Source organism: Scyliorhinus canicula, chromosome 19 (assembly GCF_902713615.1).
Source record: "Scyliorhinus canicula chromosome 19, sScyCan1.1, whole genome shotgun sequence".
Classification (NCBI taxonomy): Eukaryota; Metazoa; Chordata; class Chondrichthyes; order Carcharhiniformes; family Scyliorhinidae; genus Scyliorhinus; species Scyliorhinus canicula.
Genome location: NC_052164.1, coordinates 5,743,088 through 5,767,521, shown reverse-complemented (window position 1 = coordinate 5,767,521; position 24,434 = coordinate 5,743,088). Strand labels below are relative to the sequence as shown.

General features: G+C 48.3%; 1 protein-coding gene across 1 annotated transcript; it reads left to right on the top strand.

Moving 5' to 3' along the window:
- Positions 1-11,831: 11,831 nt before the first annotated feature.
- On the top strand, positions 11,832-24,183 carry snf8 (SNF8 subunit of ESCRT-II). The gene is made up of 5 exons (XM_038779805.1): positions 11,832-12,072; positions 21,845-21,895; positions 22,044-22,182; positions 22,909-23,013; positions 23,988-24,183. Exons 1-5 carry the CDS (start codon positions 12,019-12,021, stop codon positions 24,062-24,064), a joined length of 426 nt encoding a protein of 141 aa, XP_038635733.1. The 5' UTR covers positions 11,832-12,018; the 3' UTR covers positions 24,065-24,183.
- Positions 24,184-24,434: the final 251 nt, after the last annotated feature.

Genomic DNA, 24,434 nt, shown 5'->3' with positions numbered 1-24,434 from the left:
GCCTCTGGGGGCCCTGATTTATAGAGGCTTCGATAAAATACTTCAAACATAGCATTAACTTTCGCTGGGATGGAAACCAATCCGTCACTGAATCCCCTCCCTATACTATCTCCTGGGAGGCAGCATGCCGCCTCAGCTGGCGCGCTAACAGGTGACTGGCCTTCTCCCAATATTCATAAAATGTCTCCCACCAGCGTCGCAACTGGCTCACCACCTTGCCCATTGAGAGCACCTAGAATTGCGTCCGCAACATTTTCCGACTTGCCAACAACTCCGGTGTCGGGCAATCAACTACTGGCGGTCCCCCTCAAGGATGGAGTCCAGCAGACTCTGCCACTCCACCCTTCCAGCCATTTCCTTGTGTGCCCTGTAGGAAATTATCTTCTCCTAATGCCCCCTTCAAGGCTTCCTACAACGTGGAAGGTGAAATTGTCTCACTCAATATTGAACTCAATGTACTCCCCAATGGCGGAGGATATGCGCTCACAGAATCCTCTGTCTGCCAACAACGCCGTGTCCAATCTCAGGTGTTGAGAGAGCGGCCCAGCTCCAATATCAAATCCACAGAATGTGGGGCATGATCTGAAATAGCAATTGCCGAGTACCCCAGGATGGAGATGATGCACGATCAATTGAACAAAGACTAGAGTTGGTTACAACTGAGGCTTTATTGCTCTAAGATGTGTGGCCTCCCACAGTAGCTTGCGAAATGGCTGCTTCACGGAGGGGACACATGTTTATACTCCGCCTACTGGGCGGAGCCAGCAGGCAGGGACTACCGGCGAACCTGCAGTACAGGTCCTACCATACATCACCTAATAAAGGTGTAACAGTGGTTTACCACAGGAGAGACCTACCCACCACAAAACAGTCAATCCAGGAGTAAACCTGATGGACATGAGAGAAAAAAGAAAAATCCTCGGGCTGGATTCTCCACTCCCTGAAGTCGAAATCACATTCAGCGACGGGCCAGAGAATACGTTTTGACGCCGAAATCGGGGGTGGGTCCGGTTTTCGGATTCTCCGCCCCGTCACGTAACAAAGGTCTCAGGTCATTGCCTGAGGCCCATCCCACGATGCTCCGTCCCCAACTGGCCGAGTTCCCGACAGCGTGGGACACATGTGGTCTCACCCGTCGTGAACTTAGCGTGGCAGCTGCGAACTCAGTCCGGCACCGCCTTACTCGGGGAGGGCCGATCCGCGGGCGGGGGGGGGGGGGGCGGGGGGGGGGGGGGGGGGCTTCATTCGGGGCTGGGGGCACTGTGGACGGGTGGTGCGGGACGTGCGAGTGGACTATTTTTGCGGTCTGGGTCCACGGGCTGAGTCTGCCATGAAGCACGGCACGGCCGCTGCAGGCCGCCACCACCGTGCGCAGCCATGGACCCGGCAGCTAGGACTGGGAGCTCTAGGCTGCCTCCCTGCTAGCCCCCAGCAAAACGGGGAAATCAGTGGCCATTTTGCCCCAGTTTTCCTGGTGTAAAACACCACCGTTTTCACGCCGGCGTGGGGATTTAGTCTCCCAAACGGAAAATCCAGCCCCTTATTCTTCAGATGCAGAAACCGCCATGGGTCTGCCCCCAATCCCATCTGTTCCATAAATGCCAATAATGCTTCTGCCACTCCTTTTTTTCCCATAAATTTAGAGTACCCAATTCATTTTTTTCCCAATTAAGGGACAATGCAGCCTGGCCAATCCACCCACTCTGCACATCTTTGGGTTGTGGGGGTGAAACCCACCTCCACATGGACAGTGACCCAGAGCCGGGTTCGAACCTGGGACCTTGGCGCCGTGAGGCAGCAGGGCTAACCCACTGCGCCAACATGCTGCCCTTGCTTCTGCCACTCCTGATGGAATCATAGGCTTAGGTCTTGATTTGTCCACCCTCTCTCAAATTAGCTGGTGTGAATCCAGATCAGGAATAGATGCCGACAACTTGTTGACAAATGCCATATCACCAAAATGCCCGCCAATGACCCACTGAAGTCAATAAATGGTTGCCACCTCTGGGTGAACCCCTGCACAGATCCCCTCAAGGCGAACTTAATATTTTCCATACCCAGGAAACTCGACATGTCCGCAAGCCACAATTCAGTCTCCGGGGGCTTTGAGTCCCTCCACGCCAATAATATTCGTCGCCGGGCTATCAGGGAAGCAAAGGCCAAAACATCGGCCTCTTTCTCCCCCTGGACTCCCAGGTCTTCCGAAACCCCAAAAATTGCCACCCCTGGACCCATTGCCACCCTTGTTTTTAGCACCCGGGACATGACGCCCGCAAATCCCTCCCAGTACCCCGTCAGCTTAGGGCATGCCCAAAACATGTGAACGTGGTTCGCTGGTCCTCCCGCGCACCTAGCGCATTTGTCCTCTATCCCAAAAAATTTGCTCATCCGAGCCACCGTCATGTGGGCCCGGTGAACGACCTTAAATTGAATCAGCCCGAGCCTGGCACATGTCGCGGTCGAATTTACCCTACTCAGGGCCTCTGCCCACAGCCCATCCTCCATTTCCCCGCCGAGCTCCTCCTCCCATTTAAGATTCAGTTCCTCCGTCTGGAACCCTGCCTCCCTCATGAGCACCCGATAAATATCAGAGACTCTACCCTCCCCTTCCCCCTAGAGACTATTCTGTCTTGGATCCCCATTTGCGGGAGGCGTGGGAAAGATGGGACCTGTCTACGAACAAAGTCCCGCAACTGTAGGTACCTAAAATCATTTCCCCTTACCAGCCCAAATTTCCCCTCCAAGCTCCTCAAACTCGCAAAGCTCCCTTCCAGGAACATATCGCCCACCCTTCCCACCCCCGCCCGCCACCATGCTCGAAACCCCCATCCGTACTCCCGGGGGCAAACCGATGGTTGTCGCAGATTGGCACCCAAACCAATGCCTCCGTCTCCCCTTCATGCCTCCTCCACTGGCCCCATATCCGCAGGGTCGCCACCACTACCGGGCTGGTGGAGTACCTGGCCGGCGGCAGCGGTAGAGGAGCCGTGACCAGGGCTTCCAAGCTGGAGCCCCTGCACGAAGCCGCCTCCACCCGCTAAAGATACCCTATTGTTGATCAAAATTGCAGCCCCTTGGGCCCGACCAGCAAAATCTGAATAGTTTACCTGCTCCACCCAACCCTTACTTTTTTTTTATAAATTTAGATTACCCAATTATTTTTTTTTATATTAAGGGGCAATTTAGCGTGGCCAATCCACCTACTCTGCACATTTTTGGGTTGTGGGGGCGAAAACCCACGCAGACACGGGGAGAATGTGCAAACTCCACACGGACAGTGACCCAGAGCCGGGATCGAACCTGGGACCTCAGCGCCGTGAGGCGGTTATGCTAACCACTAGGCCACCGTGCTGCCCTCACCCAACCCTTACTAATCTTGTTTAGTCCCTGATCCACAAATGGGTCTCCTGCAAAATCAGCACATCCGCATTCAAACTTTTCAGATGAGCAAATACCCTTGAGCTTTTAACTGGGTTGTTTAATCCCTTTACATTCCAAGTGACCTGCTGGACAGGAACCTTCCACCCCCCCCCCCCCCCCCCCTTCCATAGTCAGCCATTCCACCATGTGGCGTAATCCAGCAACTACTCAGAGAGTGCCGACACCGGCCCTTCCAAGATGGCTGCCAACCATCCCCCCCCCCCCCATCAGAACAGAACAAAGAAAAGATGTAATTACTGTCAGAAAACTAACCCTGCCCCCTCCTCCTACCACACCGCCTCCCAACAATACCACATCCAAATGAACAATCAAAAGGCAAACACAACCCCATAGCCTCTACCCCAACCCTGAACCCCAAATAAAACAAGAACAAAAATCCTAAGCTCTTTATTTAAAACTACCCTCAAATAATGAGTTGCAGTTACCACAACCATTCTGTTCCTGTTAGCTAACTCTACAGCTAGCAGGGCGGCTCCCACTCAGAATAAGGACAAAAAAACCCCCATAACAACCACCAGCACCCCCCATCCCCAGTCAAACTTTAATAATCAAAGGGAGGGGGAGCACGGTGGCGCAGTGGGTTAGCCCTGCTGCCTCACGGCGCCGAGGTCCCAGGTTCAATCTCTGTGTCACTGTCCGTGTGGAGTTTGCAGATTCTCCCTGTGTTTGCGTGGGCTTCACCGCCACGACCCAAAGATGTGCAGGGTAGGTGGATTGGCCACGCTAAATTACCCCTTAATTGGAAAAAATGAATTGGGTACTCTAAATTTATTTTTTTAAATAATAATCAAAGGGAGAAATAAATAGCCATGTGGCTTTAATAAGCTAAACGAGAACCTGCTGGTAACTGATCCCGAACTGGGGCAGGGCCAGAGGTCGGCCACCATCATACAGAGCCTGAGGGGAGGAGCCACAGGCGGAGCTAGCAGAGACAACAAACAATAAATACAATACAGTAACAGTGATTTACCACATTCACCACCTCTATAAAGAAAGAGTCCAGCAGGGGTGAAGTTGACTTAAAGATCGAGTCTGTCGGGGGCTTTGACCTTCCGCTGTGAACACCTCAGTCCCGGCTGTGATGTGGGCACTGGTGTTGAGACCTGCGTGTACGGGAGTGTGTGTCGTCTTCTTCTTCGTCCAGTAGTTGAGTCGGTGGAGAGGGAGACGGTGTAGGGGCTGGGGTGGTGGTGATGGTTGCTGGGGGGCCTGCGGGTGCCAAATCCCGAAGGGAGACTGTGTCCTGCCGCCCGTCATGGTGTGCCACGTAGGCATATTGTGGATTGGCGTGGAGGAGAAGAACCCTATCGATCAGGGGATCCGATTTATGACTCCTCGCAAGATTCCGGAGGAGGACGGTCCTGGGACTGTCAGCCAGGACGGGAGCGAGACCCCCGAGGTGGGCATCCTGGGGAAGACAAACATTCGTTCGTGAGGGGTCTCATTGGTGGCAGAGCACAGGAGCGACCGGATGGAGTGGAAAGGACCTCCTGCCAGCAGGAGACTGGGAGACTTCTAGACCGTAGGGCAAGAAGGACAGCCTTCCAGACCGTACCGTTCTCCCTCTCCACCTGTCCGTTTCCCCGGGGGGTTGTAGCTGGTAGTCCTGCTTGAGGCGATGCGCTTGCTAAGCAGGAACTGACACAACTCGTCACTCATGAAAGAGGAACCCCGATCGCTGTGGATGTAGGTGGGGAAACCAAATAAGGTGAAGAGACTGTGCAGGGCCTTGATGACAGTGGCAGAGGTCATGTCAGGGCATGGGATGGCGAAAGGGAAACCGAGTACTCGTCAATAATGTTGAGGAAGTACACGTTACGATCAGTGGAGGGGAGGAGCCCTTTGAACCTGATGCTCAGGCGCTCAAAGGGGCGGGAAGCCTGTACCAGGTGCGCTCTGTCTGGCCGATAGAAGTGTGGTTTGCACTCCGCGCAGACGTGGCAGTCCCTGGTCATGGTCCTGACCTCCTCGATGGAGTAAGGCAGGTTCCGGGCCTTGAGGAAATGAAAAAAACGGGTGACCCCCCGGGTGACAGAGGTCATTGTGGAGGGCCCGAAGTCGGTCTACTTGTGCGCTGGCACATGTACCGCGGGATAGGGCATCTGGGGGCTCATTGAGCTTCCCAAGTCGATACAAGATATCGTAATTGTAGGTGGAGAGTTCGATCCTCCACCTCAGGACCTTGTCATTCTTGATCTTGCCCCTCTGTGTGTTATTAAACATGAAGGCAACCGACTGTTGGTCAGTGATCAGAGTGAATCGCTTGCCGGCCAGGTAATGCCTCCAATGTTGCCTTGTCCGCATAATTGGGGACCCACTGGGCATAATAGGAGAAGAACCCCAGGCATCTCTTCAGGGTCTTGGGGCAGTGGGGGAGGGGAAGTTCCAGGAGGGCGAGCATGCAGTCGGGGTCGGGCCCTAGGACCCCGTTTTCCACCACGTAGCCAAGGATGGCTAGGCGGGTTGTGCGGAAAACGCATGTCTCCTTATTATATGTGACGTTAAGGAGCTTAGTGGTGTGGAGGAAATGTTGGAGGTTAGCATCATGGTCCTGCTGGTCATGGCCGCAGATGGTGACATTATCCAGATACAGGAATGTAGCCCGCAGCCCGTACTGGTCAACCATTCGGTCCATCTCCCGTTGGAAGACCGAGACTCCCATTGCCGAAGGGGACCCTGAGGAAGTGGTAGAGGTGGCCATCTGCCTCGAAGGCAGTGTTTGGCGGTCCTCCGGGCAGATAGGGAGCTGGTGGTACGCGAACTTCAAGTCAACAGTGGAGAAGTCTCGACACTGCGCACTCTGATTGACCATATCAGATATGTGGGGAAGAGGGTACGCATCGAGCTGCGTGTACCGGTTGATCGTCTGACTGTAGTCGATAACTATCCGGTGCTTCTCCCCAGTCTTGACGACCACCATGACTTGACTGGCCTCTATGGTCCCTTCCCGCAGGAGTCGCTGGACCTCTGACCTGATAAAAGCCTTGTCCCGGACACTATATCGTCTGCTCCTAGTGGCGACGGACTTAAAGTCCAGGGTGAGGTGTAGCCAACTGGGGTGGCCACTGCCCAACACAAAATGGAAGATTGCAAGGAATGCAGGGAAAATGGACATGTTGTAAGGCAAACAGCTTGCAAAGCGATTGTATATTGGGACGACTGCAGAAACCAGTTTGACTGTTGCAGAAACCAGACAGCACTGTGAAAAGAAATCAGTTAACATACTAATGAGGCGATACCGGGCGACCCCAGATACAATGGAAACAAGTTAAACACAGATCGATACATTCTATGGAAGGCCAGACCCTTTGGAGCCAGAGAAGCCCAAAACAATAGGTCCCAAGAACCGCCCCAGCGACCGAGGAACTGCCCCATGATTGTGGGGTTCAAACAAAATCGATTGGGAAGAGACTCAATCGATTCCAAGCAAGTAAGGGAGTCCGCCCAAAGGGGCGCGGATCCCCTGGGACCTATAAAAGAAAGGTCCCACACATGGTTCAATCTCCTGTCTCCTGCTCCAGCCTTCGGACAGCAGCCACCAACAAGTAAGTGCCTCCCAACGACCACTACCAGGGACAGGCATTCCTGACCCCTTTTTAATTGATACCAACCTGAAGTCTGAAGACCACAGCAGAGCAAGAGGCCTTGTTCCCTGACCCAGCAGTTCCTTCGAGATAAGTATTAGTTGTTTAGCGATAGGAGTAAGTTTAATCCTTTTAGCGTGTGCATGGGTAGTTATTATAATTGTATTATAATAAACTCTAGTTGTTTGGACTTACTAATTGGTGTACGGTTTTATTGCTTTGAACTTCACCTTGAAGCTTGTGGCGGTGTCTTAACGGCACCTGGCGACTCCAGAGCTTAGAACAAGAAACAGAGCCAAATTGAGTTTTAAGCACACTCACCCAGAACGACCAACAGAGGTTAGCGAAGAGCGAGGGTGGAGCGACCTTAAGGGTCGCGAGGCTACAGACAATGAGGGGGGCAGGGGTCCACCGAACTTCAAGGTAAGGCTTCGGAGGTGGCACTGAAAATCAAGACCCAGTAATAGGGCAGCGTAGAGAGGAGGGAGGATGATCTCCATGGAATGTGATCCGGAAGCAGGGAGATTTTCTGGACGAAGCTGTCAGTGCTCCCGGAGTCGAAGAGACAGGTCGTCTCGTGCCCGTTGATCTGGACAGCCGTCATGGATTTAGTGAGATGATGAGGCTGAGACTGGTCGAGGGTGATGGAGGCGAGCTTCGGAAGGTGGATGGCTGGTCGAGAGTAGCGGAGGCCAGCGTATGACTGGGTGAGTAGAGGTTCAGGGAGGCGGCGGGGTGATGCCAAGATGGCGGTCCCCACGGGTCGCAAGTGGTGGGTGGTGTCGAAGATGGTGGTCCACACGGGTCGCACGTGGCAGGTGTTGTCAAAGATGGTGGCTCCCACGTGGCGGGTGGCGACCCCCACCGGTCGCACGTGGCGGATGACGTGGTAGATGGGGGCAGTCCCGACAGGCAACACGCAGCGCTGCTGCTGCTGGGTCTGGAAACTGTAGGAACAGGTCGGGCCTGGCAGACTTTGGCGAAGTGGCCCTTCTTTCCGCACCCATTGCAGATCGCGCTCCGTGCTGGGCAGCATTGTCTGGGGTGCTTACCCTGGCCACAGAAGTAGCATCTCGGGCCTCCGGAGTTGGCGCATTGATGCGCGGCACAGGCTTGCGACGAACCCGGTCGGGTGATGCCGGCGCACATGAGGGTGCCGCGTGATCGGAGGTGAAGGCATCCATGTTATGGAAGGCCACTTCCAACGTATTCCAGAGCTGCACTGTCTCTTGGAGGCCGAGTGTACCCCCTTCTAGCAGGCGCTGGCGGATGTAGTTAGTGTCATAATATACACCAATATAGCATGGTGCAGACACACACTGGCGGACACACACAGCGACCAATCAACATGTACAAACACCGCAGCCAATCACCAGTTAGAATACACACACTATAAAGGCAGAGGGCACACGGTTCCCGCTCATTCTGGGTGCTGCCTCTGAGTGTAACAGGAACTCATTCAGTCCAGCACAGACTCACAACACGAGCTGAGAGAATCAACTGGTTCGGACAAGGTTTAGGTCTCTAGTTCAAGTTAGCATTACTTAGACCCACAGTCTAGTTAGTTAGAAGTAGTTAATAAAATTGAGTTGAACCTTCATCAGTGTTGGAAGTGTCTGTTCATCTCTCAAGTCTACACTAGCCAACACTTCATGATACCAGGAGTTGTGGAATGCTCGCACTTCTGAGACCTACCTTTCAGTGATCTGCCTTCCACCAGTCTCGCGCCATCCTACAGAATGGACTCCGTTCGCCCGCCGCCACCTCTCCGCATTGCCGGGAATCTGAGCTCCAACTGGAAACTTTTCAAACAGCGCTTCCAGCTGTACCTCGAAGCCAGGGACCTGGAAGCTGCCTCGGACGCACGGAAGATTGCTCTCTTCCTCTTCACAGCCGGCGACCATGCTCTGCACATCTATAACTCGCTCACCTTCGATGAGGGGGAGGACAAATTGAAGTTCAAGACCATAATTCTGAAGTTCGACAGCCACTGTGCGGTCGAGGTCAACGAGAGCTTAGAGAGATACATGTTTCAGCAGCGAATTCACGATAAGGACGAGCCTTTCCAGTCCTTTATTACCCACCTCCGCATCCTTGCGCAGTCCTGCAACTACGGGTCTCCCTCTGACTCCATGCTCCGTGACCAGATTGTTTTTGGTGTTCAATCTGAGCCCCTGTGCCAGCAGCTACTAAAAGTAAAGCAGCTCACTCTCTCTACGGCCATTGAGACCTGTGTACTTCATGAACATGCCTCCACACGCTACTCCTGCATCCAGGCTGCTGAAACGGCGCAGCAAGCCCCTTACGAGGCAGAATGGGTCCAAACGATAAAATCTCTTCAGGCTCTGGATCTGAACGATGGCGGCCATTTCGCACGTTTTTCGCAGAGTCCCGCGCTTACAGCGAGCGTGCTGACGTCACGGACCACTTCGCGCAGGTGCGCGCTACGCTGGATCGTCCCACGCATGCGCGGTGGCGCGACGAACGTCCCAACGCTCCGGCGTGCGGCCACTACGGCTCCCCCCACTTAAAGCGGCAATGTCCCACGAAGTCCCGACGCTGCCTGCAGTATGGCAAACGAGCCCACTACCCTGCAACGTGCAGATCTTCTATGCCTGCTGCTTTTCGAAGGTCCACCCAGCCCCACAGAGATGTCAGGGCTATCCAGCCTGCCATCAATGAACCTACTCTCCACCTTGACTCCGACTGTGCCTGCAATGACCCACAAGTCCCGTTCCAAATCGGTGTCATTACCACTAACAGGATATCCCCCAAATGTGGCACTGAACCTGTCCACGTCCACAGCGTCAGCCAGGATGATGAGTGGTGTGCCACCCTTATGGTCAACCAGAGTTCGTCGCCCACCTCAGAGACTGAACTTATGAACTCTGCACACATGTGGACTCTCTGAATTTTTTTTCCCCTATATCCTTTATTGTTGCATTCGTTATCCAGTGATTTGTAAATAGATTTATTCGTTATCCAGTGATTTGTAAATAGATTTATTCATTATCCAGTGATTTGTAAATAGATTTGTTGATTGTTCCAGTTCATGGTAGTCATCTGCACCAGGCACCTTCCTCTGTAAATAGTCTTGTTCCCTGTATTTAGCTTTGTACATATGTCTTCGCACCACACACGTAGCTAGGTACATTCTCCACACACCCACACTATTTATTATCACATGCCTAGATCAACATTTTTTATAAAAGGGGGGATGCCATAATATACACCAATATATCATGGTGCAGACACACACAGGGACCAATCAACATGTACAAACACCACAGCCAATCACCAGTTAGAATACACACACTATAAAGGCAGAGGGCACCACGGTTCCCGCTCATTCTGGGTGCTGCCTCTGGACTGTAACAGGAACTCATTCAACCCAGCACGGACTCACAACACGTGCTAAGAGAATCAACTGGTTCGGACAAGGCTTAGGTCTCTAGTTCAAGTTAGCATTATTTAGACCCACAGTCATCGTGTGTTAGTTAGTTGGAAGTAGTTAATAAAATTGAGTTGAACCTTCATCAGTGTTGGAAGTGTCTGTTCATCTCTCAAGCATACACTAGCCAACTCATCAGTTAGATTTTATGCTAGCGGCATAGGCGTCCCTGATCAGCAGCTTCGTGTGCTGGACAGTCGATACTGCCTGACAACTACAGTTCCGGCCGAGTACCCGCAAGGCGCGCAGGAATTCGGCCTGCGATTCTCCGGGGTGTTGACGCCTCGTGGCAAGGAGATGCCTAGCGTACACCTCATTTGCTGTCTTTACATACTGCCCCTTCAGCATGTTATCGCCGCCGCGTACGAGGCAGCGTCCCTGGTAAGGAGGAAAACCTGCGGGCTTACCCGGACGTTGAGGACTCGAAGCTTGTGGATGTCGGCGACGACGTGGGCTGCAGATTTTAGGTAAGCTTCGAAGCAGCTTAGCCAGTGGTCAAATGTCTCAGTGGCGTCGGTTGCTTGGGGGTCCAGTTCCAGGCGATCAGGCTTGAGCAATGCATCCATCTTACTTGTTTAGTTTATTGAATTGATGTGCCATTAATTGCAACAAAGACGAGTTGAGGAACAAAACTGTGGCTTTAATAAACTAAACGAGAACCTGCTGGTAACTGATCCCGAACTGGGCCGGGCCAGAGGTCGGCCACCATCATACAGAGCCTGAGGGGAGGAGCCACAGGCGGAACAAGCAGAGACAACAAACAATATAGACAATACAGTAACAGTGGTTTACCACAGTAGGCTGGAGGAGGTTGGGTGTTCTTTAAAATTTAGAATACTCAATTCATTTTTTTCCAATTAAGTGGCAATTTAGCGTAGTCAATCCATCTACCCTGCGTATGTTTGGGCTGTGGGGGTGAGACCCACGCCGACATGGGGAAAATGTGCAAGCTCCTCACGGACAGTGACCCAGAGCTGGGATCGAACCTGGGACCTCGGCGCCATGAGGCAGCAGGGCTAACCCACTGCGCCACCGTGCTGCCCCTTCCATTGCAGTGTTAATGTAATCCTACTTGTGACAATAAAGATTATTATAATATTAAAGATTCCGTGTATAAACTAACTGGGGGTGGTTGTGGACAGAGGATGAAAGTTGGAAGCAGGATGGGAAATGTAGTTTCTATAAACAGCGGAAATGGCGCTGATTCAGACACCGGATCAATGAAGGAGGGAAGCGGGAGGTGAGGGGTGTGGAAAGTGTCTTTACAAAATAACAGCGGGGAGGGGGGCCCGGCCCAGCCCGGCCCGGGGTTAGGCCGCTCCGGCCCGGCCCGGGGTTAGGCCGCTCCGGGCCGGGGTTTAGGCCGCTCCGCCGCCCAGGCCTAGGCCGCGGGCCGGGGTGCCGCCTCCGTGTCGCAAGCGGATGGAGTCAGCGAGGGGCCGGGAAGGAGGCGGAGCCGGAGACCGGGAAGCGGGGCAGGGCCGGCAGCCCGCTTCCTGATTCTTCCAGCACAAAACAAACCAGAGCCCAAGTTCTGCAAAGATGCACCGAAGGGGAGTTGGAGCCGGAGCCATTGCCAAGAGGAAACTGGCAGAGGTAAATTCCAATTCATTCTGCTTTTCCCACATTTGAGTATTTCCCTTACTCCCAGTTAGAATCTATTCCCCTTTACTCCCAGTTAGAATCTATTCCCTTTACTCCCAGTTAGAATCTATTCCCTTTACTCCCAGTTAGAATCTACTGCCCTTTACTCCCAGTTAGAATCTATTACCCTTTACTCCCAGTTAGAATATATTCCCTTTACTCCCAGTTAGAATCTATTACCCTTTACTCCCAGTTAGAATATATTCCCTTTACTCCCAGTTAGAATCTATTCCCTTTACTCCCAGTTAGAATCTATTCCCTTTACTCCCAGTTAGAATATATTCCCTTTACTCCCAGTTAGAATCTATTACCCTTTACTCCCAGTTAGAATATATTCCCTTTACTCCCAGTTAGAATCTATTCCCTTTACTCCCAGTTAGAATCTATTCCCTTTACTCCCAGTTAGAATATATTCCCTTTACTCCCAGTTAGAATCTATTACCCTTTACTCCCAGTTAGAATATATTCCCTTTACTCCCAGTTAGAATCTATTCCCTTTACTCCCAGTTAGAATCTATTCCCTTTACTCCCAGTTAGAATATATTCCCTTTACTCCCAGTTAGAATCTATTACCCTTTACTCCCAGTTAGAATCTATTACCCTTTACTCCCAGTTAGAATCTACTGCCCTTTACTCCCAGTTAGAATCTATTCTCTTTACTCCCAGTTAGAATCTATTCCCTTTACTCCCAGTTAGAATCTATTACCCTTTACTCCCAGTTAGAATCTACTGCCCTTTACTCCCAGTTAGAATCTATTCTCTTTACTCCCAGTTAGAATCTATTCCCTTTACTCCCAGTTAGAATCTATTTCCTTTACTCCCAGTTAGAATCTATTCCCTTTACTCCCAGTTAGAATCTATTCCCTTTACTCCCAGTTAGAATCTACTCCCGTTACTCCCAGTTAGAATCTATTCCCGTTACTCCCAGTTAGAATCTATTTACTTTACTCCCAGTTAGAATCTATTCCCTTTACTCCTAGTTAGAATCTATTCCCTTAACTCCCAGTTAGAATCTATTCCCTTTACTCCCAGTTAGAATCTATTCCCTTTACTCCCAGTTAGAATCTATTCCCTTTACTCCCAGTTAGAATCTATTACCCTTTACTCCCAGTTAGAATCTACTGCCCTTTACTTCCAGTTAGAATCTATTCCCCTTACTCCCAGTTAGAATCTATTCCCTTTACTCCCAGTCAGAATCTATTCCCTTTACTCCCAGTTTGAATCTACTGCCCTTTACTCCCAGTTAGAATCTATTGCCCTTTACTCCTAGTTAGAATCTATTACCTTTACTCCCAGTTAGAATCTATTCACTTTACTCCCAGTTAGAATCTATTACCCTTTACTCCCAGTTAGAATCTATTGCCCTTTACTCCCAGTTAGAATCTATCCCCCTTTACTCCCAGTTAGAATCTATTACCCTTTACTCCCAGTTAGAATCTATTACCCGTTACTCCCAGTTAGAATCTATTCCCCATAACTCCCAGTTAGAATCTATTGCCCTTTACTCCCAGTTAGAATATATTGCCCTTTACTCCCAGTTAGAATCTATTCCCCATTACCCCAGTTAAAATCTACTGCCCTCTACTCCCAGTTAGAATCTACTGCCCTCTACTCCCAGTTAGAATCTACTGCCCTCTACTCCCAGTTAGAATCTACTGCCCTCTACTCCCAGTTAGAATCTACTGCCCTCTACTCCCAGTTAGAATCTATTACACTTTACTCCCAGTTAGAATCTATTGCCCTTTACTCCCAGTTAGAATCTATTCCCTTTACTCCCAGTTCGAACATATTCCCTTTACTCCCAGTTCGAACCTATTCCCTTTACTCCCAGTTAGAATCTATTGCCCCCTACTCCCAGTTAGAATCTATTCCCCTTACACCCAGTTAGAATTTATTCCCTTTACTCCCAGTTAGAATCTATTCCTCTTTATTCCCAGTTATAATCTATTGCCCTTTACTCCCAGTTAGAATCTATTCCCTTTACTCCCAGCTCGAACCTATTCCCTTTACTCCCAGTTCGAACCTGTTCCCTTTACTCCCAGTTAGAATCTATTGCCATCTACTCCCAGTTAGAATCTATTCCCCTTACTCCCAGTTAGAATTTATTCCCTTTACTCCCAGTTAGAATCTATTCCCCTTTATTCCCAGTTACAATCTATTGCTCTTTACTCCCCGTTAGAATCTATTCCCCTTTACTCCCAGTTAGAATCTATTCCCCTTTACTCCCAGTTAGAATCTATTCCCCTTTACTCCCATTTAGAATCTATTCCCCTTTATTCCCAGTTAGAATCTATTGCTCTTTACTCCCAGTTAGAATCTATTTGCTCTTTACTCCCAGTTCGAACCTATTCCCTTTACTCCCAGTTAGAATCTATTGCCCCCTACTCCCATTTAGAATCTATTCCCCTTTATTCCCAGTTACAATCTATTGCTCTTTACTCCCAGTTAGAATCTATTTCCCTTTACTCCCAGTTCGAACCTATTCCCTTTACTCCCAGTTAGAATCTATTGCCCCCTACTCCCAGTTAGAATCTATTCCCCTTACACCCAGTTAGAATTTATTCCATTTACTCCCAGTTAGAATCTATTCCCCTTTATTCCCAGTTAGAATCTATTGCCCTTTACTCCCAGTTAGAATCTATTCCCTTTACTCCCAGTTCGAACCTATTCCCTTTACTCCCAGTTCGAACCTGTTCCCTTTACTCCCAGTTAGAATCTATTGCCCTCTACTCCCAGTTAGAATCTATTCCCCTTACTCCCAGTTAGAATTTATTCCCTTTACTCCCAGTTAGAATCTATTCCCCTTTATTCCCAGTTCCAATCTATTGCTCTTTACTCCCCGTTAGAATCTATTCCCCTTTACTCCCAGTTAGAATCTATTCCCCTTTACTCCCAGTTAGAATCTATTCCCCTTTACTCCCATTTAGAATCTATTCCCCTTTACTCCCATTTAGAATCTATTCCCCTTTATTCCCAGTTACAATCTATTGCTCTTTACTCCCAGTTAGAATCTATTTCCCTTTACTCCCAGTTAGAATCTATTCCCCTTTACTCCCAGTTAGAATCTATTTCCCTTTACTCCCAGTTAGAATCTATTCCCCTTACTCCCAGTTAGAATCTATTCCCCTTTACTCCCATTTAGAATCTATTCCCCTTTACTCCCATTTAGAATCTATTCCCCTTTATTCCCAGTTACAATCTATTGCTCTTTACTCCCAGTTAGAATCTATTTCCCTTTACTCCCAGTTAGAATCTATTGCCCTCTACTCCCAGTTAGAATCTATTCCCCTTACTCCCAGTTAGAATTTATTCCCTTTACTCCCAGTTAGAATCTATTCCCCTTTATTCCCAGTTAGAATCTATTGCCCTTTACTCCCAGTTAGAATGTATTCCCCTTTACTCCCATTTAGAATCTATTCCCCTTTACTCCCATTTAGAATCTATTCCCCTTTATTCCCAGTTACAATCTATTGCTCTTTACTCCCAGTTAGAATCTATTCCCCTTTACTCCCAGTTAGAATCTATTCCCCTTTACTCCCAGTTAGAATCTATTCCCCTTTACTCCCAGTTAGAATCTATTCCCCTTACTCCCAGTTAGAATCTATTCCCCTTTACTCCCAGTTAGAATCTAATCCCCTTTACTCCCAGTTAGCATCTATTCCCCTTACTCCCAGTTAGAATCTATTCCCCTTTACTCCCATTTAGAATCTATTCCCCTTTACTCCCATTTAGAATCTATTCCCCTTTATTCCCAGTTACAATCTATTGCTCTTTACTCCCAGTTAGAATCTATTCCCCTTTACTCCCAGTTAGAATCTATTCCCATTTACTCCCAGTTAGAATCTATTCCCCTTACTCCCAGTTAGAATCTAAGAATAAATTAAAACTGTATAAATATGAGTTCGAAAGACGGAAGTGTACCATATTGTACATTCTGCACACTGGGGTATATTACACAGTATTATATACTGTTTTTATCATGAATATTGTTGAAGAGGGACATATTGCCAAAGCTTTTCCCCTTGCACTTATCAGGACAAATGCAAGAATGACCAAATTTCAAGGGATCACAATTTATACTACAGGGGAAAAGGGGTACTGTATTATAAATTGTGATTGATCGGACGTGCATCTGTAGAAAATAAAATAAATTCAATACTGCTCAAGCTGCCTCCATAGGTAGCATTCTCACCTCCAAGTCAGAAGGCGGTAGGTTCAAGTCCCGCCCAGTGATTTGAACACAGTGTAGGTTCACATTCCATTGCAGTACTGCTCTTAAAATCAAATCCAGTGTAAAATATAACTTCCGACTTCCATTCTTTAAATTTAGAACTTTCCTCAGTATTTGCGTTTTTATAGTGCCTTTCATGACAGCAGGTTGCCTCAAAGCACTTTCCAGCCAATGATGTATTTTTGAAGAGTAGTCACTGTTTTGTAATGGGTAAGGTAAATTCGCCATAGTCCCAGATGGCCCTTTGAGCTGACTAGTGGTGATTTAACCTGGGGATCACCACCAGGTTGAGAAGGCGGGGCCTTCATGAGTAGCCTCAGCGATACAGGAATCACAAACCAGTTGTCTAGCCAAGTGAGCTAAACCGGCCCACTGTTGTGTAATGTAGGAAACGTGGCAGCCAATTTGCTGCAGAGCAAGCTCCACAAATCAGGACTAAATAATCTGTTTTTGTGATGTTGGTTATGACCATAAGAAATAGGAAGAGGAGTCGGCTGTTAGATAATTATTTGCCTGTCACGGGATAACGCTCCCCTTCTGTTCACCAATATAGTGACATGAGATCTTTTACTCCCACCTGAGAGGACAGGCAGGGTTTCAGTTTAATGGATCATCTGAAAGACAGCGCTCCCACAGTACGACATTGGGAATGTTGGCCAGGCTTATTTGCTCGTGTCCAGTTTGAAATGGAGAAGGATGGGTCTGTGACTAGTGGTTTAAACCTAAGCAAATGTAACTATGAGAATATGAGGGCTAAGATGGCTAAAGTGAACTGGGAAACCAGATTAAAAGGTAGATATTTAATAATGCTCAGTGAAGATTTATCCCAGTAACAAAGAAAGGTATCAGCTGTGGCTAAATAAGGAAGTTAAGCATACTATCAAATTGAAAGTAATACTGTTCAAATCTGAAATAAAAACAGAAAATGCTGGGTAAACCCAGCAGGTCTGACGGTATTTGTGGAGAGAAACAGAGTTTTAAAAAATAAATTTAGAGTATCCAATTTCCCCCCCCCCCCCCCCCCCCCCCCCAATTAAGGGGCAATTGAGCGTGGCCAATCCGCCTACCCTGCACATCTTTGGGTTGTGGAGTTGAGACCCACGCAGACACGGGGAGAATGTGTAAGCTTCACACGGAGAGGGACCCGGGGTCAGGATCGAACCCGGGTCCTCAGTGCTGTGAGGCAGCAGTGCTAACCACTGTACCACCTTGCTGCCTTGAAGCAGAGTTAATGTTTCTATTCCATATGATTACTGAAGAAAGTTGTACAGACTCCACGATAAACTGTTTCTGCATATTCAATAGGACGTATTTCAACAGGAAAAAACTAACTAAAGCTGGTGTTGATCCTCTGGAGAAAGAGCCTTAGGATTGACAATGAAAAGCAAAGGAATGGCAGAGGGATTGATCAGCTATTTAAAAAAAAAGTTACTTTAAAAAAAAAATAATTATTTTTTAAGTACCACATCTTTTTTTCCAATTCAGGGCAATTTAGCGTGGCCAATCACCTAGCCTGCACATCGTTGGGTTGTGGGGGTGAGACCCACACAAACATGGGGAGAATGTGCAAACTCCACACGGACAGTGGGCTGGGATCTAACGTGGGTCCTCAATGCTGTGAGGTAGCAGTGCTAACCAACGTGCCACCCCATGAACAGTTATTTTGTGTCTGTCCTCATGGTAGAGGACTTGGAAAACTTGGTGAGATTCTTGAAAATCAAGAGGTGAAGGGGCAGCACGGTGGCGCAGTGGTTAGTGCCGCTGCCTCATGGAGTCGGGTCCCAGGTTCGATCCCGGCTCTGGGTCACTGTCCGTGTCGTGTTTGCACATTCTCGCCGTGTTCGCGTCAGTTTCACCCCCATAATCCAAAAATGTAGATGGATTGGCCACACTAAATTGCCCCTTAATGGGAAAAAAGGAATTGAGTACTCTAAATTTATTTTTTTTAAATCAAGAGGTGAAAGGGAGGGAGGAGCCTTTAATATAATAATAATCTTTATTAGTGTCACAAGTAGGCTTACATTAACACTGCAATGAAGTTACTGTGAAAAGCCCCCCGTCGCCACACTCTGGCATCTCTTTGGGTACACTGAGGAAGAATTCTGAATGTCCAATTCACCTAACAAGCATGTCTTTCAGGACTTGTGGGAGGAAACCCACACAGACACGGGGAGAACGTGCAGACTCCGTACAGACAGTGACCCAAGTCGGGAATTGAACCCAGGTCCCTGGAGCTGTTAAGCAACAGTACTAACTACTGTGCTACCGTGCCGCCTATGGTGGGGAAATTGCTGGAGTCTATGATCAGGGATGGAGTAACTCAGCACCTTGGAAAACTTTGGGCGATCAGGGAGAGCCAGCATGGATTTGTGAAGGGATGGTCATGCCTGACTAATATTTTTTTTTTAAATTTTAGATTACCCAATTATTTTTTTCCAATTAAGGGGCAATTTAGCATGGCCAATCCACCTACTCTGCACATTTTGGGTTGTGGGAGAATGTGCAAACTCCACACGGACAGTGACCCAGAGCCGGGATCGAACCTGGGTCCTCGGCGCCGTGAGGCTGCAGGGCTAACCCACTGCCCCACCGTGCTGCCCTTGCCTGACTAATATTATTGAATTTCTGAGGAGGTGACTAAGGTAGTGGTCAGGGGAATGTCTATGGATGTCATTTATATGGACTTCCAAAAGGCATTTGATAAAGTCTCTCACAAGAATCTGTTAATTAAGATGGAAGCCCACAGAGTTTAAGAGCACATTATTGACATGGTTAGGAAACTGGTTGAGTGGCGAGGTGACAGAGTGGGGATAATGGGTAAATACTCTAATTGGCAGGAGGTGACTAGTGGGGTGCCATTATGCTGTGGCCTCAATTATTGACACTATTCATTAATGACTTGGATGGTGACATAGAAAATCATATATCCAAATTTGTGGATGATACAAAGTTGGGAGGCATTGTAGACAGCCTAGATGATCGCATAACATTGCAAGGACGTATTGGCAGACGAGGCGAATGCGCAAAATTGTGGCAAATGGAATTTAATGTAAGCAAGTGTGAGGTTATCCATTCTGGACCAAAATAGGATGGAACAGAGTACTTTCTAAATGGATAGAGGTTAAGTACAGTGGATGTCCAAAGAGACTTGGGGGCTCGGGTGCAGAGATCCTTAAAATGCCAGAACCAAGTGCAGAAAATAATCAAAAAGGCTAATGGAATGCTAACCTTTATGTCTAGAGGATTGGAGTATAAATACTCCGAAGTTATGCTGTAGTTCTACAAAACCCTGGTTAGATGCCAAATGAAGTCACTGTCAGCCGTTCTGGGCACCAGATTTTAGGAAGGATCACCCACAATACCAAAATCCCGCAATATATACAGATGCAAATGTACCTAACAACAAACAATTATTTAGTTTGCCCCCAGTCCATGTTTCTTAACAAACTCATTTGCATTCTCCGGCACATCAAAGTGATATTCTCTTTCTTTAAAAGCCACTCGAAGACGAGCTGGGTACACCACACCAAATCGCACATTACTCTTGGACAACGTGGCCTTGGCCTTATTGAGCGCCGCAGGCCTTCTCGCCAGCTCTGCTCCCCCATCCTGATATATCTTGACGGCATGGCCCTCCCATCTATAGGCTCGATGGCCTTTTGCCCACCTCAGGGCCTGTTCCTTGTCTTGTTACCTGTGAAACCTGACTATTTCCAGTGCTGGTTCCCCAGATCAGGCTTCTGCCTCAGCGACTGATGGGCCTGGGGGGGAATGGCAATTCCTCATCCCCCACCATCTTCCCAAATATCTGGGACATATAGTCTGTAGGATTTAATCTCTCCAGACCCTCCGGCAGCCCAATGATTCTTACATTTTGCCGTCTGGGGCAGTTCTCCAGATCGTCTACCTTGGCCTTCAACACTTTGTGCTCTTCAGCCAGAAACGCCATCTCCGCCTCCAGGGAGACAATCTGGTCACTCTGATCCGAGAGTGCCACCTCCACCTTTAGTATCACTGCGCCTTGTTCCTTTGCCTGCCCGTTCGCCTTCTCTAAGGGCGTACAGATGGGGGTTGGAGCCCCTTCTATTGCCTTATCAAGGTCCTCGGCGACCACCTGCCGATGCTTCTTGAATGAGTCCACCAAGAAACTTGCCAGCATCTTGGCCGTTCATGGAGATGCCAAAGTCGCAGCAGGAGCCTCCGCCATTCTCCCCACCCCCGAGACTCGAGGCTACTGAGTCCGACGCTGATTCTTTCCCCAACATCTGTCTTGAATTATACTTGTTGGGCATTACTTTTATGTGGGGACCTTATCTCACCAATCTAATCGAATTTCCCCCCCAACCATCACCCAGAGACGGGGCAAAAAGGGTCAAAATGAAAGTACCCTGATGAGAGCCACTGCGGGTACGGGTGCTCGACACATAGCTGCCACGAAAAGTCCAGTTTAGACAGATTTATGTTAGATAAAGTTGCCGAGGGTTCTGAAGGGCAGACAGGAAAGTGGAGCTGAGACCACTATTCATCCACCATGATCTTATTGAATGGTGGAGCAGGATCGAGGGGTTAAATTATTTTACTCCTGTTCCTGTCTGACTTGAGGAAAATGTTTTTGACTCGACAAGAGACCAGGGACATCCTCATCTTCATGCACTATTAGCCGATCTCACGTTCAGTTGGGATGGTTTCAGCGACCTGAGAGTTGGGAGAGTAAATTAGCCAGCGTCTTTGATCTGTTCACAATTTAGTGATGCCTGCTGAATGGTTGATGAGAGCATGATTCGCCTGTGCTGTGACCCCCTGATCCTCCGTGTGATTGGGTCTACTGTGCTGCAGGAGAGTGTGAAAAAGGAATACGAGAACTAGTGTTGTTAATTGGTACCGTACAAAGAAATTGAGGTCTAATGCAGTATTGAGGGAGTGCGGTGCTGTCAGAGGGGCTACCTTTTGGATGGGACATTAAACTAAGGACATCTTGCCTGTACCCTTGGGTGACAGTGGCACTTTTTCAATGAAGAGTAGGGGATTTATTTGTGGTGTAACGAGTCCAATATTTGCCCCTCAGCCAACATCACAAAAAACAGATTATCTGCCCATTGTCACAATGATGTTTGGGATCTTAAGAATAATAATAACCTTTTATTGTCACAAGTATGAAGTTACTGTGAAAAGCCCCTAGTTGCCACATTCTGGCGCCTGTTCGGGTAAGCTGGTACGGGAATTGAACTCGTGCTGCTGGCCTTGTTCTGCCAGCAAATCACAAACCAGCTATCTAGCCCACTGAGCTAAACAAGCCCCTCTTGCTGTGTGCAATTTGGCTTTTGTGTTTCAAACAATACAACAGTGGCTTCATTTCAAAAGTTGTTCTTTGGCTGTGAAGAGCTTTGGGGCGTCCTTAGGTCACGAAAGGTGCTACAGAAATGCATGTCTATCCGTACTTTTTTTCTTCATGTTATTTTGTTGCCTAACATTTTGTAATTGGATTTGCCTTAGGCCAAATATAAAGAGCGAGGAACAGTGATGGCCGAGGATCAGCTGGCTCAGGTGAGTGGATGTAATCGTAAGCACAAAACCGATTCATTGGTCTTTTTACTGTCTGATGCTGACACTTGTACTTTCAGTACCTTCTTATACAGAGGGACCAGTGGGCCTTGTTACCCAAACCATACTGAATTTTTCTCATTGTACGCAGATGTCAAAGCAGCTGGAAATGTTCAAGACACATCTGGAGGAATTTGCCAGCAAGCACAAGCAGGAGATTCGGAAAAGCTCACAGTTTCGTGTTCAGTTTCAGGACATGTGTGCTACAATTGGAGTGGACCCCCTCGCCTGTAATCCTGCTAATTCATATCTATCCAATTTCTAACCCCGTGCTGTACCTGTCCTGGGAGTGTTTGATGGGGACAGTGTAGAGGGAGCTTTACTCTGTATCTAACCCCGTGCTGTACCTGTCCTGGGAGTGTTTGATGGGGACAGTGTAGAGGGAGCTTTACTCTGTATCTAACCCCGTGCTGTACCTGTCCTGGGAGTGTTTGATGGGGACAGTGTAGAGGGAGCTTTACTCTGTATCTAACCCCGTGCTGTACCTGTCCTGGGATTGTTTGATGGGGACAGTGTAGAGGGAGCTTTACTCTGTATCTAACCCCGTGCTGTACCTGTCCTGGGAGTGTTTGATGGGGACAGTGTAGAGGGAGCTTTATTCTGTATCTAACCCCATGCTGTACCTGCCCTGGGAGTGTTTGATGGGGACAGTGTAGAGGGAGATTTACTCTGTATCTAACCCCGTGCTGTACCTGTCCTGGGAGTGTTTGATGGGGACAGTGTAAAGGGAGCTTTACTCTGTATCTAACCCCGTGCTGTACCTGTCCTGGGAGTGTTTGATGGGGGACAGTGTAGAGGGAGCTTTACTCTGTATCTAACCCCGTGCTGTACCTGTCCTGGGAGTGTTTGATGGTGATGCAATGTGGGAGAAGTTGATTAGAATTCTGTTTTCCTGCAGTGATAACAAAAGAAATCATCTAAACATAATGTTTTACTTTTTAATTTCCTATATACAGCTGGCAAAGGATTCTGGTCAGAGATGCTGGGTGTTGGAGACTTTTACTATGAACTTGGAGTGCAGATTATTGAAGTGTGTCTGGCTCTGAAACACAGAAACGGAGGTGAATCTCTCATTACCAGTTGTCGGGGAGATGATTTGTTTGATAATGTTTCTGTATGGTTTCAAGCTCAGAACTTTCTGCGTATAAAGCAGACTTGATAACCACTACACTACAGAAACAGGCGAGATGATTTGTTTGAGGCTGTGGTCATGAGTGGAGATTTAATTGTATTTTAAGTCAGGTTACACTCTTGTTTTCTGAATGCAGTGGTTGCAGGATTCTAAAATGCAGAAGTTTTGTTTAAGGTGTATGGAAGTCTTCTGTACAATGCTGTCACCCTTAGCCCCGTTTACAACTACAACCTGCATTTATATAGCGCTGTTACTGTCGCAGTTGTATTAAAGATGCTTTCTAAACCTGACACCGAGCCACATAAGTGGATATTGGGGCAGATGACTGAAAAATTTCAAGGAGCGGCTTGCAGGAGGAGAGAGCTAGAGATATGGAGAGGTTTATGGAGGGAATTCCAGAGGTTGGGGCCCAGGCATATGAAGATATGGCTGCCAGTGGTGGAGCAATGAGAATTGGGAATATGGACAGCATGGTGGTGCAGTGGTTAGCGCTGCTGCCTCACGGCGCCGAATTCCCAGGTTCTATCCTGACCCTGGGTCATTGTCCGTGTGGAGTTTGCAAATTCTCCCCCTGCCTGCTTGGGTCTCACACTCACAGATGTGTGGGGTAGGTGGATTGGCCATGCTAAATTGCCCCTTAATTGGGAAAGAAATAATTGGATACTCTAAATTTATTTTAAAAAGAAAAATTGGGAATATGCACAATGTAGATTTTGGAGGCTGATGGGTTGAATGTTACAGAGACAGGGCAGGGGCGAGACCATGGTGAGATTTGAATGCAATGTTGAGACTTTTAAAACTGAAGCTTGTGAAGCTCGGTCAGCATGCAGGCGATGGGTGAATGGGAGTTGGTGCAAACAATGACTGGGAAATGCTTCTCATACTGAATCCTACCATTGCCAGGTCTGATCACACTGGACGAGCTGCACCAGCGTGTGCTCAAAGGTAGAGGCAAGTTTGCCCAAGACGTCAGTCAGTGAGTACAAACAGGGAATCCTGAATTAAGTGGATTGATTAAATATGTTCATGTCTTTATTACCATGGGACTAGCTGTTTTCATTCATAACCAAATCAGCCGAGATTGCATTTCATAGAATCAGAACAGAGCATGTAGAGGGGGAGGCCATTTGGCCCATTGTACTTGTGTTGGTCTTTGAATGAGTGCTATGCTGAGAATGATAGGAGTTTGGAACTCACAAACAGCAATTGATTCTTGATCAACTGATCATTTTAAATCTGAGATTGATCCACTTTATTAACCACCCAAAGGTAGTTGGGGATATTGGACAAAGGCGAGTAGAAAGACTGGGGCTGCATGTAAACCATGATCTCATGGAATGGAGGAACAGG

Excerpts from the sequence above, each read along its gene's own strand:
- snf8 (XM_038779805.1), top strand. The coding sequence starts at position 12,019 with ATGCACCGAAGGGGAGTTGGAGCCGGAGCCATTGCCAAGAGGAAACTG. Across the intron at positions 21,896-22,043 it reads CCGAGGATCAGCTGGCTCAG|ATGTCAAAGCAGCTGGAAAT; the intron begins GTGAGTGGATGT and ends CATTGTACGCAG. Across the intron at positions 22,183-22,908 it reads TGGAGTGGACCCCCTCGCCT|CTGGCAAAGGATTCTGGTCA; the intron begins GTAATCCTGCTA and ends TCCTATATACAG.